At 39.6% G+C, this 13,463-nt stretch overlaps 1 protein-coding gene across 2 annotated transcripts; it reads left to right on the top strand.

Moving 5' to 3' along the window:
* Positions 1-1,601: 1,601 nt before the first annotated feature.
* LOC109990964 (ras-related protein Rab-14-like) lies at positions 1,602-13,387 on the top strand. Of its 2 annotated transcripts, none has more exons than XM_020643247.3 (8): positions 1,602-1,730; positions 2,233-2,291; positions 4,600-4,653; positions 5,748-5,925; positions 6,042-6,108; positions 6,346-6,433; positions 6,550-6,580; positions 6,712-13,387. In XM_020643247.3, exons 2-8 carry the CDS (start codon positions 2,240-2,242, stop codon positions 6,887-6,889), a joined length of 648 nt encoding a protein of 215 aa, XP_020498903.1. In that variant the 5' UTR covers positions 1,602-1,730; positions 2,233-2,239; the 3' UTR covers positions 6,890-13,387. The 2 variants fall into 2 exon arrangements, with proteins under 2 accessions (XP_020498903.1, XP_065806945.1); XM_065950873.1 differs by lacking the exon at positions 1,602-1,730 and adding an exon at positions 1,968-2,114.
* The last annotated feature ends 76 nt before the right edge of the window (positions 13,388-13,463 follow it).

Genomic DNA, 13,463 nt, shown 5'->3' on the forward strand with positions numbered 1-13,463 from the left:
AATGAGTAAGGTCTTTTACCTGCTTTTTGTAACATAACAATGAGTAAGGTCTTTTACCTGCTTTTTGTAACATAACAATGAGTAAGGTCTTTTACCTGCTTTTTGTAATGTTAACAATGAGTAAGGTCTTTTACCTGCTTTTTGTAATGTTAACAATGAGTAAGGTCTTTTACCTGCTTTTTGTAACATAACAATGAGTAAGGTCTTTTACCTGCTTTTTGTAATGTTAACAATGAGTAAGGTCTTTTACCTGCTTTTTGTAACATAACAATGAGTAAGGTCTTTTACCTGCTTTTTGTAATGTTAACAATGAGTAAGGTCTTTTACCTGCTTTTTGTAATGTTAACAATGAGTAAGGTCTTTTACCTGCTTTTTGTAATGTTAACAATGAGTAAGGTCTTTTACCTGCTTTTTGTAATGTTAACAATGAGTAAGGTCTTTTACCTGCTTTTTGTAACATAACAATGAGTAAGGTCTTTTACCTGCTTTTTGTAATGTTAACAATGAGTAAGGTCTTTTACCTGCTTTTTGTAACATAACAATGAGTAAGGTCTTTTACCTGCTTTTTGTAACATAACAATGAGTAAGGTCTTTTACCTGCTTTTTGTAATGTTAACAATGAGTAAGGTCTTTTACCTGCTTTTTGTAATGTTAACAATGAGTAAGGTCTTTTACCTGCTTTTTGTAACATAACAATGAGTAAGGTCTTTTACCTGCTTTTTGTAATGTTAACAATGAGTAAGGTCTTTTACCTGCTTTTTGTAACATAACAATGAGTAAGGTCTTTTACCTGCTTTTTGTAATGTTAACAATGAGTAAGGTCTTTTACCTGCTTTTTGTAACATAACAATAAGTAAGGTCTTTTACCTGCTTTTTGTAACATAACAATGAGTAAGGTCTTTTACCTGCTTTTTGTAATATAACAATGAGTAAGGTCTTTTACCTGCTTTTTGTAATGTTAACAATGAGTAAGGTCTTTTACCTGCTTTTTGTAACATAACAATGAGTAAGGTCTTTTACCTGCTTTTTGTAATGTTAACAATGAGTAAGGTCTTTTACCTGCTTTTTGTAACATAACAATAAGTAAGGTCTTTTACCTGCTTTTTGTAACATAACAATGAGTAAGGTCTTTTACCTGCTTTTTGTAATATAACAATGAGTAAGGTCTTTTACCTGCTTTTTGTAATGTTAACAATGAGTAAGGTCTTTTACCTGCTTTTTGTAACATAACAATAAGTAAGGTCTTTTACCTGCTTTTTGTAACATAACAATGAGTAAGGTCTTTTACCTGCTTTTTGTAACATAACAATGAGTAAGGTCTTTTACCTGCTTTTTGTAATATAACAATGAGTAAGGTCTTTTTACCTGCTTTTTGTAACATAACAATGAGTAAGGTCTTTTAGATAACACTTGTTATGAGTTGACACTATACAAATAAAAATTGATTGAATTGATTGAGTATTTAAAAAAACGTTTAAATAAGCTCCTACAAGAAACTGTGTTGAAATACAGAAAAATAACTCATTAAAGCAAAGGAGTCGTCCCGTTGTCCACTAGTTGGCGACAGACACTCCGAAGTCTCGCGGTGTTTCCCTGTTCTCGCAGCAGAAGAAGAATCGCGGAAGAGTGAAAGAGATTTCCTGACGGATCACCGGGCCAACAAAGATAACTATCCGTCTAATAACGCAGTTTAATCTAGTTTACAGGTTAGATAGACCCCCGCACTGAAGGTAAGACAGCAGGATTCCTCACACAGCCTCTCGGTTTGCTTCTTTATTTCATGATTTTTGCTCTGAGCCTTGATGAAAGTGGCCTCCTGCTGTTAGCATGTTAGCATGTTAGCAAGGCGTAGACAGGACTGCAGCTGTTAGCCGGTTAGCCGCAGAGCTAGGCTAACAGGATTTCAGTGGACTTGTGACGGGTGGAGGGAGGGGGGAAGTCAGCTGATTGTGTTGAACACTTCTGCTAAAGATGACTGCTCTCCTGCTGCAGGACTGTCACGGTGTTTAAAGCTCAGGCTGAAGCTGAGCTCGGTGTTTAGCTTAGCTTTGCGTTAGCATAGCCGGCTGCTGCCTTTTGTTTGTTGATCAAGTTCACCTGTTTTCACCGCAGAGGTGATTAAACTAAGACTGATTACTCTGACATATTCAGGCAGCATGTGGACTTCAGTATTGGACTGTGAATGCGTCATAGTTTAGATTAAATCCTGTTTCTTGTTTTCTTCCCTCACAGGATCAAGATGACAGCCGCACCTTACAACTACTCCTACATCTTTAAATACATCATCATCGGTGAGTGTGAGGCTCACACAGACACAGCAGGCATATACACACATATATATATATATATATCAATATAATCTGACTGTTTATGGCTGTCAGGAGGACACAGCAGGTTAATATAACAATATAATCTGACTGTGTTTATGAGGAAACTGAACTGTGTGTGAAGAGTTTAGATCTGTGAGGCAGAAGTACACAGAAAAACATACATTATTTACATTTATTCATTTATTTATTTAGATCATTTTTTTCATTTGAAACCTTTATTTTATTCTTGAAGGGACACTGAGGTTTCCTTCAACTTAAAAAAAGACAACCCCTTTAAGTTAAGGTCTCAATGTTCACCCTTAACGAGCTGATTATTAGTCATTATTAAAGGTGCACTCTGAAGATGTCGTAGTGAAATTTAAAAGTTGAAAAAGTGAATCAGTTTATTCTTTATTTTCTGAAATAAATACGCAAACTTTATTCAATTAATAAAACACGTCCCTGGACACTGTTTGGAGCTAAAAAGCTACCAGGAGATTTACTGTTTCTCTGTTGCGGTCCCCCCACCATAACGTGTCACGTAGCATTTTATCTTCCAACAGTGTTAAAGGGAACACATTTTCCTCTGAGTTTGTGTTTAGAGTTATGATGAACATATACCACAGAGTCTGTAAATTTCTCCAACTTTCACATTACTCTACCTAAACTCCATAGTGCACCTTTAAGCGCTGATTTGTACCATAGACAGGGTTGATTTTAAGTTAAATTTGTCACTGCCCGGCTTTTGGTCGGTAACTGTTTTTTGTTTTTTTAAAAGATGAATTTTTGGGCTTTTTGTGCCTTTAATGGAGAGATAGGACAGTGGATAGAGTCGGAAATCAGGGTAAGAGAGAGTGGGGAATGACACGCGGGAAAGAAGCCACAGGTGAGAGGCGAACCCGGGCCGCCCGCTCGAGACGACAGCCTCCATACATGGGGCTCGCGCACTAACCACTGAGCCACCAGCGCCCCCCCTGGTCGGTAACTGTTTGACTTCCATTTTTTTGAATGAAAGAAAACTTGAAAGCTTTGAGTAGTCAGAAGACTAGAGAAGCGTTATACAAGCTCAAGTCAATTTACCATTTACCAAAATAAGACATTTAAAGAGTAATTTGTTGATTTAAATCTTGGCCTGTGTTTATTTCACAAGTGTTGATAATTTGATCAGCTGCAGTTACCTCAAAGGTTACCGTCACAGCTGCTGATTGAAGAAATCCACAGGGGGGATTTTCCAAACCTTTTTGTACCCGAAAGTCATTTAGACGGTTTAAACAGAATTTAGAAGTGTAAACATACCCCACCAGACCAGACGAGCAACAAGCCGGTTTGGACCTCCCAAAGCAAACAACATTTCCTTAAACGCACAGTCGCGTGTCTAGAGCAATGACAACATGGAAGTCCTCACTACGGTTAAACACACTTTTCTAGCTCCACCCACCAGTGAGTTTAGAACGTCTTCAAGATCTTCAACCAAGTCCAGTTGTCTTCGGATCAAGCTTCAAACTCACCACTGTTACTGACTGCTAGTGTTGTAGTCAAGACCACACTAACTGAGACCAGGACAGACCCGAGACCAGAGTGCTCCAAGACCGAGACCAAGACCATAAATAAGACGGAGAAATACTCATCTTGTGTTTAGGGGGCGTGTCACTCACTTAGACCGTTACACTGGAAAGGTTGCTGCCCTAACCGGGGGATAAAAATCTAAATTAGACGTTCTTTTTGAGACTCATGTCGTACCCCACTCTCTCTCATATCCAGATTTCTAACTCTATTCACCGTCTTGTCAGCTGAGCTCCAGGGTAAAGCTAAGGGGGATCCTAACAAATTTAAAAGAATGGGCCGTCCAGGTTAAAAAAGAAAACTTGAATTCCCCTTTAACATATTTCTGTAAGCTACATATTATAAACTGTATGTATGGAATGGGAAAGCCGTGAAGTATGTCTTGGGTTCATTTTCACACCATCAAGTTCTGAATTGATGTCCTGCCTCACAGACAGCGAGAGGATCGAGTTTATTTCGATGAAAATCAATTTGCAGACTTTCCACGGATGAGTGCTCCATTACAGGCTGATGTTTTTTTTTTTTTATCCTCTCAGAGCAGAGAGGTGTAAAGAGTTCCTCCAGACACCAAGAGTGTCTGTGTTTGTCTCTTTAGTCCTCTGACACTTTGCTGTTTAAAGTTGTGCATTGTGCTCTAACTTCCTCCTCTCTCTCTCTCTCTATCTCTATCTCTATCTCTCTCTCTCTCTCTCTCTCTCTCTCTCTCTCTCTCTCTCTCTCTCTCCAGGTGATATGGGCGTGGGGAAGTCTTGTCTGCTTCATCAGTTCACAGAGAAGAAATGTGAGTCCTTTGTCCGACGCTCACTTCCTCATTGTCCGCTTCAACTTCTCCTCGTTATCTCTTCAGGAAGTTCTCTTTCAGTGTTTTCTTCTCCCACACGTTAACACCCAATCTCACCTCCTTCTTATCCTTGCACACACATATTTTCTTTTTCTTTGGAACATACAAAGTCACCAACACTTAGTATGTTGTATGCAGACCAACTCCATGTTTCTGTGGGAAAGTTTTGAAACAAGCTGCGTTTCGCCTCACTGTGATTATATTTTCTCTTCTTTGCCGTTATGTCCACATCCTTCATATTTGTCGGTTTGAATCGCGTCCAATTGCACAATTGTATCCACACCTATACTCACCTGTGTGCTGTCATTGGCTGGAGGAAACCATCAGCTCCCTGCCCAGAAAAGTCCCAAGTCAACCAGAACAAATCAAAACATAACAATCCAGCAGAAACAGTCACCACCACGCATGTATGGAGGCCCAGAAGAGATGATTGAGTTACTTTACTTTTGTCTAAGTCTGTATTTTATTTTATTTTCAGACTACTGACTCTGCCTTTTAAAAATAATCATTCATCATTTTTAGAAATATGACAGGCATACAATGTTTTGTAAATACTGTTTATAGATGTTTTTGCAGTTTTCTTATATATATATATATATATATATATATATGTGTGTATATATATATGTATGTGTATATATATATATATGTATATATGTATGTATGTGTGTGTATATGTATATTGCACATAGTAAGGAGGGAGCCAACGCTGCACTAGATGGTAAAAGTCTTTGTTGTATAATGACTCTAATAAAGAACCTTGAAGCTAAAGAATACAATATTTGTAATAAAAATTTGATTTGTTTTTAGTTTCTCTGGGAGAATTTTAAACATTGTGTTTTTGGATCCCAATAAAGCTTCGGATCAGAGATATAATTCATGTCATTCTGCTGAAAACAAAGCTGCTGTTTCCTCTCAGTTAACTTTATTTCTATCATCTACGGATACAGCTATAATGGATCTTGTGTGATCTCCATGTCGACCGTGTCTGTGTTGATGATAATTGTCATGGTGACGTCTTACTTTGTGTGCAGTCATGGCAGACTGTCCTCACACCATCGGGGTGGAGTTCGGGACGAGGATCATGGAGGTCCACAGTCAGAAGGTGAAGCTGCAGATCTGGGACACGGCCGGTCAGGAGCGCTTCAGGGCCGTCACCAGGTCCTATTACAGAGGGGCCGCCGGAGCCCTCATGGTGTACGACATCACCAGGTACTAACGAGGAGGGGTCACTATGAATACTAATGAGACCATACAGAGGCATTCTTACAGCTGTTACTCGATTGCTTTTTTTTGATAACGTTGTTTTCGTCTTTGTATGTGCTCAGGAGAAGTACTTATAATCACCTGAGCAGCTGGTTGACAGACGCCAGGAACCTGACCAACCCAAACACAGTGAGTCATCACACACACACACACACACACACACACACACACACACACACACACACAATGTTTAACCAGAGAAGAGCTAGCTTATTGTCCTGTGTGTGTTTTACTGCATCTGAAACATTTAGTTGGTTTAAACTAAAGTCTAGTTGTTTTAGATTTTGAGTTTTTATCACAAGAAACATTGTATAGTTTTTTTGGTAGTTTTCTGGTGTACAGTTTCTCATACGTCCGTCTTTCCAGGTGATTATTCTGATTGGTAACAAAGCCGACCTGGAGGCTCAGAGAGACGTGACGTACGAGGAGGCCAAACAGTTTGCTGAAGAGAACGGTGAGAAGTGTTTTTATACTCATATTTGTGTGAAAAAGATTCAGGGAACACATTTTGTAAGTGAAACATGTTTGAGTAAGATTGACTGTGGTATCTACTTTCTGTCATTGATACAGGTTTGCTGTTCCTTGAAGCCAGCGCTAAGACGTAAGCACACAATCGTCTTTCACGTCACCTGCTTTATTCACACACACTTGGCTGGTTGTGGTCGTTGATTCTGCTTTTAACAGATTATTCATCTCTCAATGTGTCCCCAATCTTTTGTTTTTTGTTTCCAGAGGGGAGAATGTGGAAGAGGCCTTCCTGGAAGCAGCAAAGAGGATTTACCAAAACATCCAAGATGGCAGTCTGGACTTGAACGCTGCCGAGTCAGGAGTCCAACACAAACCGTCTGCGCCGCAAGGAGGTCGCCTTAATGCCGACAGTCAGCCGGCAAAGGAAGGCTGCAGCTGCTAACCTCAGACAGAAACTACAGACCCCTCAAACGGAAGGACGGAAGGACAGAAAAGGACAGATACGTACACAGCGATCCCCTCTCCACACAGCACTAACATGTATCTTCTATCCAGAGTGTGTCAAAAAGGATTTAGCTGGATTACATTAAACATAGCAGTGACATGGGCCAACCACCTGTTAAAAAGTCCAAACTTCAGTTCAACGAGGCTTTACCATCCTACATCAATTTATTTCAAGTCCAGTTCATCCTTTTACACTTCAGTTCAATCAGGACACCCTCAACCAAGTAGAAAAAAACTATCCAGCCTTCTGTGTCACCTTTGGATCAGTGGTGGCAACCCGCAAGTCAGGATCTGAGGTTGTCATGATACCAGGATTTTAAACTTTGATACGATACTAGTAAAAAATCTAATTATATCGATACCTTCTTCAATACCGGGCCAACAAAAATGAGACCTAGGCTTTCAATATTGGGCAATTTCTTGTTTTTAACTGCCAAAAATTGCAGCAATCTCCTGTTCACTGTCTAAATTAAATACGTTTGCAATGTTTTGGAAGAGGTGTACCAACGTATTCGTTCAAATCCGACAGTGTGCAGGAGTTTGCCTGCAATTGTTGATGTTGAGATTCCTCTCCAACCCCACCTGTCTTATGAAATCGATGTAGTTTTATTAAAGGTACTTTTCAATACTTTCTATCTTTAAAATTACAGAGATTGGATTGTTTTAATGTGGTATCGAAAAGTATTAAACATTTTGCCAACCTTATCAGAATCATCCTAGACCTTAACTGGATCACTCTGAACAAAATAAATAACCCTAACCCTAACCCTCAGCATACAATATATCCGCTCCAGTCTTGGATAATGACAGATCTTATTCCAGTTCCTTCAACTATATCAATCCAGACTGCCTTTAGCCAATTAACAACACTTTTGGGCAAACCCAGGAAAAATCTCGACCACTCAGATCCTACAGTTGGACAGAAATCATCCCAGCACCAGAGAACATCCCGTCCCAGTCTCTTACACACCAGGACTGATCAGGCAAGGATTGTCAGAATTTGGGAAATTTGTTTTTCTGGAATGACTCGACGCTCATGTCCTAAGAGACAAAAAAAAACATCCAAGGCTCAAACTTTGAAGTAACCCAAAGCTTAAAACTGGACTACACTTCCCCAAAACTGGTTTCCAGAGTTCTTAATTTGGACTTTTCCAAGATGAACCACTCCTGATTCCAGTCGAGACCAACCTTTGCTAACATCCAGAAAAGCATGACCAAAAGGTAGGCTGGGCTGTTCTATAACCGGAATGGGACGTCTCTTATCCAATCACCAAGCACCCCTGATCCTGGACTACCTTCTGGACAAGTGTGGTGCCCCATTAGCAAGATTTGGACTACCCTAAGCAACCATGTCCCAAGAGATACATATGATACAAGGCTTATATTCAGCCAGATAGACACATCCAGAGCCTTGACTAAAGCTGGACTGCCCTTGGTCTGGATTAAGACTGCCCTTCATCCTTCATCCAAGCTTGCTTTGCCCAAAAACTAGGATCTTTACGACCCCGAATAGCACCACCCTTAGCATAGCACTAGAGAGCCATTAACTAAGTCTCATGGGACACCAATGACCAAGACCAAATTAGGATTCAAATCTGGATTTTTGACCAACATGCAGCCCAAATAAGGTCTACACTTCCCTTAAATTGGGTTTTCCCAAGTTCCAATATTCCTACGGACATTCCTGTGGTTCAGTTCAGGGCCCTGGCTCAAGCGAGACTGCTCCGCTCCAAATAGAGGACCATATCCATTCTGAAGTTTAAATGTAGACCATATCTTCCCATTATCTGATTTCCTATGAGTCCAAATTGTCCTTCAACAGTTCTGACATCCACCCTTTGATATGAACGTTTGGATTTATGGCCTTACTTGTGTTTTAACGTTGTTAGAAGTCCCATCATTTGTTGTTCAGGTGAAAAAGTCATTCTTCAGGACTATTACATCTAGCACAGAGTGGCCTAAACATCAGAACACACCTCTGGGATTCTCTACATGGGCAGTTTGCACTTACTCGTTGGTAATGTGGATCAGAAGATTAATTTGTTCTGCGGTTGTTCATTGGGAACAGAGCCTTTTGAAACTGTTGGTCTTGTGGTCAAAGCCTCTCTGGAGGTGTTTCAGCTGTGTTCACACCTGGAGCTGAATTCATTTGACTGCAGTCAGGTCATCCTAAATGCTAGATTAAGGGGAGCCCCATTGATTTTGAACATTTGGATCAGTTACTTGTGCTTAGTAACACAGTCTCTGAAAATGCTTGTGTGATGCCTGCTATGGCTACGGAGGAGCCCACTTAAATCTGAAAACAATCCGGGGCCCGGTTGTTCAAAAGTAATCCTACATGATCAGGTAACCCAATCGGGGTTTTACTTTGGTAAAACCTCTAGATTGTGTTGTTAGGATAACTGGTCCTAGCAGAGGGCTGGAATCAAGGGTTTTAGAGTTTAGACCCCTTTAAAGACAAAATGTCTCTTTGAATTGTACGAGCCCTTTTGAGTTTTTAAAATTCACCAACTTTAGGGAGCCTTGATGTCCCTCATACAAACAAGTTATCATTTAGGGTCGTCTGTCCATGTCTAAATCAATGGAGTCCCCCTTCAATCCAAGCTGCAGGGAGGGTTCATTCATGTTAAAGATGGGAAAATAGCATATCAGTCCACAGAAGTTTTACGTGCAAATCGTTAAAATACACATCAAAGGTCTTCACAGGACCAACGTTTTCATCCCACACGGACTTTTTAAAACCTTCCCAATCTTAAAAACGTAGTCATTCAATTTCAGAAAAGGAACAATTCCCAAAAAACACAACACACTAAAACTCTTACCGACTAAATTTGACTGAATAGTATTTGGAACAAGCTTTGCTTCGATCCTGAGACAGGTCCGAAAACCAAGTGAACCCTTGAAGACCTCGGACAAACACATTGAAGGACAAGAACCCCAGACTCGTCTCATAATCAGACCCGCAGTCCTCTGCATATCCACACTTTGCCTTTTTTAAATCTAATATATTTTAATTAAATAACTTTGCGTATTGATCGCTTTGTGGAGAGATAAAGCAGGCGATCGATGAAGGTGATGATGAAGAACCGATTACCTGAACCTGAATGTCACTACTGATCCCTCAGTGGATCAAAAGTTCAGGATGGATTTGTAATCAGTTTTCTTGTTTATGTTTTTTTTTTTCTAACACGTTTCCTCATATAAACATAGTATGTTTTCAATGTTGCAGCTCCCTCTAGTGGCCATTTTCATTGTCCCTTTTAAGCCATTTAAAGGAAGGAAAAACGTCACTGTGTGGAAGCAACGCATTATTTTAATTATTATTGCCTGTTTATTGTTTTGTCTATTCTGTTTTTTTTGTTAGCTTTAGGTCGAGGCAAAACTCGACCTGAATGTGATTTATTTTTATTATCGCAAAATGTTGCGTTGCAGTGAAGACACGTCACGTCTTACTTTGTTGTAGCCCGCGTAAAAACTAAACCAAATATTTGTTGTCGTTTGTCAAAAGCTGTGAGAAAATAATTAATGCACAACATCTGAAAATCAAATAAATAAATTACTGTACTTGTTATCTTAAAGAAAAAAGACATTTCATTCAATGTGATAACTTCAAACATTTCCTTTTAACTGTTTTTTGGTCCAACATGACTGATCCGAGCCTTGATTTCATGAAGTGCTTAAAATGTTCTTCAACTGTCGCTAACAATCAGTAATTAATAAAGATTAAAGGAGCAATATGTAACTAGAGTTTAAAATGGGTACTGCAGTCCAAATTCTAAACATTGCAGAGAGCTGTCTCCCCCCCGCCCCCTCCTCTCTAGAGTCGATGCTCACGCAGGTCACCATGTGGTGGACACTGAAGCTTCAGTGTTTATCCAGCTCTGCATGGGTCTGTAAACCTTTGTGTTCTAACCTCTCTCCATTTTTCAAAAGCATCTCCAATATTGATCCTAGTTTGAGCACATTTCTGCTCGTGGAGCTTATTAGAAACATGCAGAGGCTTTTTAGGTCGGGTACAATCACTTCTATCTGAACCAGTTCTCTTGCCTGCTTCCATCGCTGCAACACCTGTTGGTTTGACCTGATAACTGGTCTCATATCTGGAAAACCGAGGGGCGTCCAAAACGGCCGCGTGGGGGGTGCCTTAAAACCGCCTACCTTCTCTGGTCCAAACAAATCCAGATCATTCAGGAGCAGAATCTAAAGTTAGGAGGAGGACATACTGACTGCTGCATTGTTGTCAGAGAGGCCAGCACTTCAACATAGCATGTTTCCTTAATGTCTGATCAGATAGTGAGGTCACTTTATCATTTCACTCACTACACATCTTACGTGTTGCTCCTTTAAACCTCAAATTAATTGATAGAGTTCAGTGTGATCGCAGCGCTAACGTAATCTATTAAAAAGCATTCCAGCACTAACTACCTATGAAACATATGGCTGGGGAAACACGTGTGGCTGTTTAATGTGTATTTAAAAAAAAAAATGTAATCAATAATTTGAAGCAGCTGTGTTCTCTGAGGGAAGAGGGAAAAAAATTTATGTTTTTAAAATAAGACTGTTCTTGTTTCCCTGATTGATGGACTTCAGTATCACGCTTAATGAAACAGCTGTCAAATATCCAATCCGTGTGTCCAGTGCGTTTCAGACTTGACGTGTCACCATCAAGTCATTTGTAGACTCAGAGTCTTCGTTCACACTGCATCCGAAAGTGACCTGAATCCCTTTTTTTTTTTTTTTTGCTCCTATGTGACTCAGATCAGATTTTTTGAAGACCGTGTGAACACATTGAATCTGACCTTTTCACATTAGACTTGAGCCACTTTCATTAGACCTTCCAGAGAGGGGGCGTGGTCAGACACAGCTCGTTTACATTTAAAGGTACAGACACAGAAACAGCCTGTTCTGAGCAGGGCTGAAATAGAGGAGTTTATAGGCATGATGAAATACAGGATCAGAGTGGATTTAGAACAAGAAACTTAACAAATGTTTTGGGGAGCTCTGAGACTTATTTACACTAATACATGACCTTTAAACACGATGTATCTTCTAATCGTTTTTTTGTCCTCGTGTAATGAAATTGAAAAATGTTCTGCGTAAATGACGAGTAAATCGAGTGTTGTTAAAATTTTGAAGGAAAAGAAAATATTGAAAGGAATAAACGGATTTAACCAAACAGTTAAAGTCATAATTATGCTCTATATATATATAAAGGCTAAATTTAAACATTTTGATTCACTTTTATGCACAAAAATCGAGATTTATAAAAATCAACGTACCGACTTTAGTGTTCCTACCAGAAATATAATCATCTTTAGAAATAACATGAGTGTTTGTCCTGATTCATGATGTCATCATTCTGACATAAAAAGTCAGAATTTGACCTCCACTGTCGTTACATTATTAGCTGAACATTTTTGTATTTATAATCTTAATTGGAGAGACTCAACAGAAAATATTCTGGTGACATTTGTCCTCTCTGGGACTCCGTACTTTCACTGTAGATTTGACATAAACGTTTTAAATAAAATGAAGAAATTTTTGCAACGCAGGGAAAAAATTGGTTTCCCTTCATCTCCCCGTCCTCTGGTTCAGATTCTGGTCTGATCCCTCTGACATCCTGTGTACATATCCGATCTAAACCGAAGTGCAGTATGTGAGAACATCTGGACCGCTTCAACAAAGTCTGTTTTTAAACGGGGTCCACATCTGTCGCTCTGGTGTTACTCTTCGTTGTCCTCTGATTGGACGACAGCCGCCTTCTATGACTGTGATGCTTGATTTTTTTGAATGAAGCCCCTCCCCCCGCTGTACAAACACACCTGGCTCACAGGTTTTAACTCAGTTTGTTGACTTTCATCACTTTGTAAACCGCATGACACCTTCGCTCAGAGACAAAAACAAAAAGTAGAGACTTTGTTTGCTTCTCTGTGTGATTTAAAATTTTACTTTTAGAGGGTTTTTAAAAGTTTCCTCAGACCAAAGGGAACGTAAAGTCCTTGGAGGAGTCCCCATAAGCTTCTCTTGCCAAAGAAGATATGATAATAATTTAACGTCTTTGTATTAAACAGGAGAGACTCACAGCTGCAGAAAATATTCAACTTCAAAGATGCCCCCCCTCCCCTCCCTCCCTTTATTACAGCTAAATGTAGAAAACCTCTTCACTTCTTTAAAACACTGCTCTTAAATGAATCTAAAATAAACAATCTGAACAGTTCAGACTGACGGAGCCGCTGAGATCGGGCTGGAGAGTGAAATATTGACTGTCTGTACATTTCATCCTTTTCTTTGTCGTCTGCTGAAGTAACAACCACGCTTCTCATGATTCTTTATTTATATTTCAATCCGTGAGGATTTCTTCAGATGTACCTTTCATTGTACCACCGTGGGGATTCAGTTCTTTGTAAATAAAGTATATATGCTGTATATACTCAGAGGAATGTGCGCTGTGGTTCTTTTCATTTCTATCAGAATTAAAGTCGACTCTGAAGGTTAAAACATCGCAGAACAAA

This window comes from Labrus bergylta, chromosome 2 (assembly GCF_963930695.1).
Source record: "Labrus bergylta chromosome 2, fLabBer1.1, whole genome shotgun sequence".
Classification (NCBI taxonomy): Eukaryota; Metazoa; Chordata; class Actinopteri; order Labriformes; family Labridae; genus Labrus; species Labrus bergylta.

Coding starts and splice junctions, on each gene's coding strand:
- LOC109990964 (XM_020643247.3), top strand. CDS start 2,240: ATGACAGCCGCACCTTACAACTACTCCTACATCTTTAAATACATCATC. Junction 5,926..6,041: donor ATGGTGTACGACATCACCAG/GTACTAACGAGG, acceptor GTATGTGCTCAG/GAGAAGTACTTATAATCACC. Junction 6,581..6,711: donor CTTGAAGCCAGCGCTAAGAC/GTAAGCACACAA, acceptor TTTTGTTTCCAG/AGGGGAGAATGTGGAAGAGG.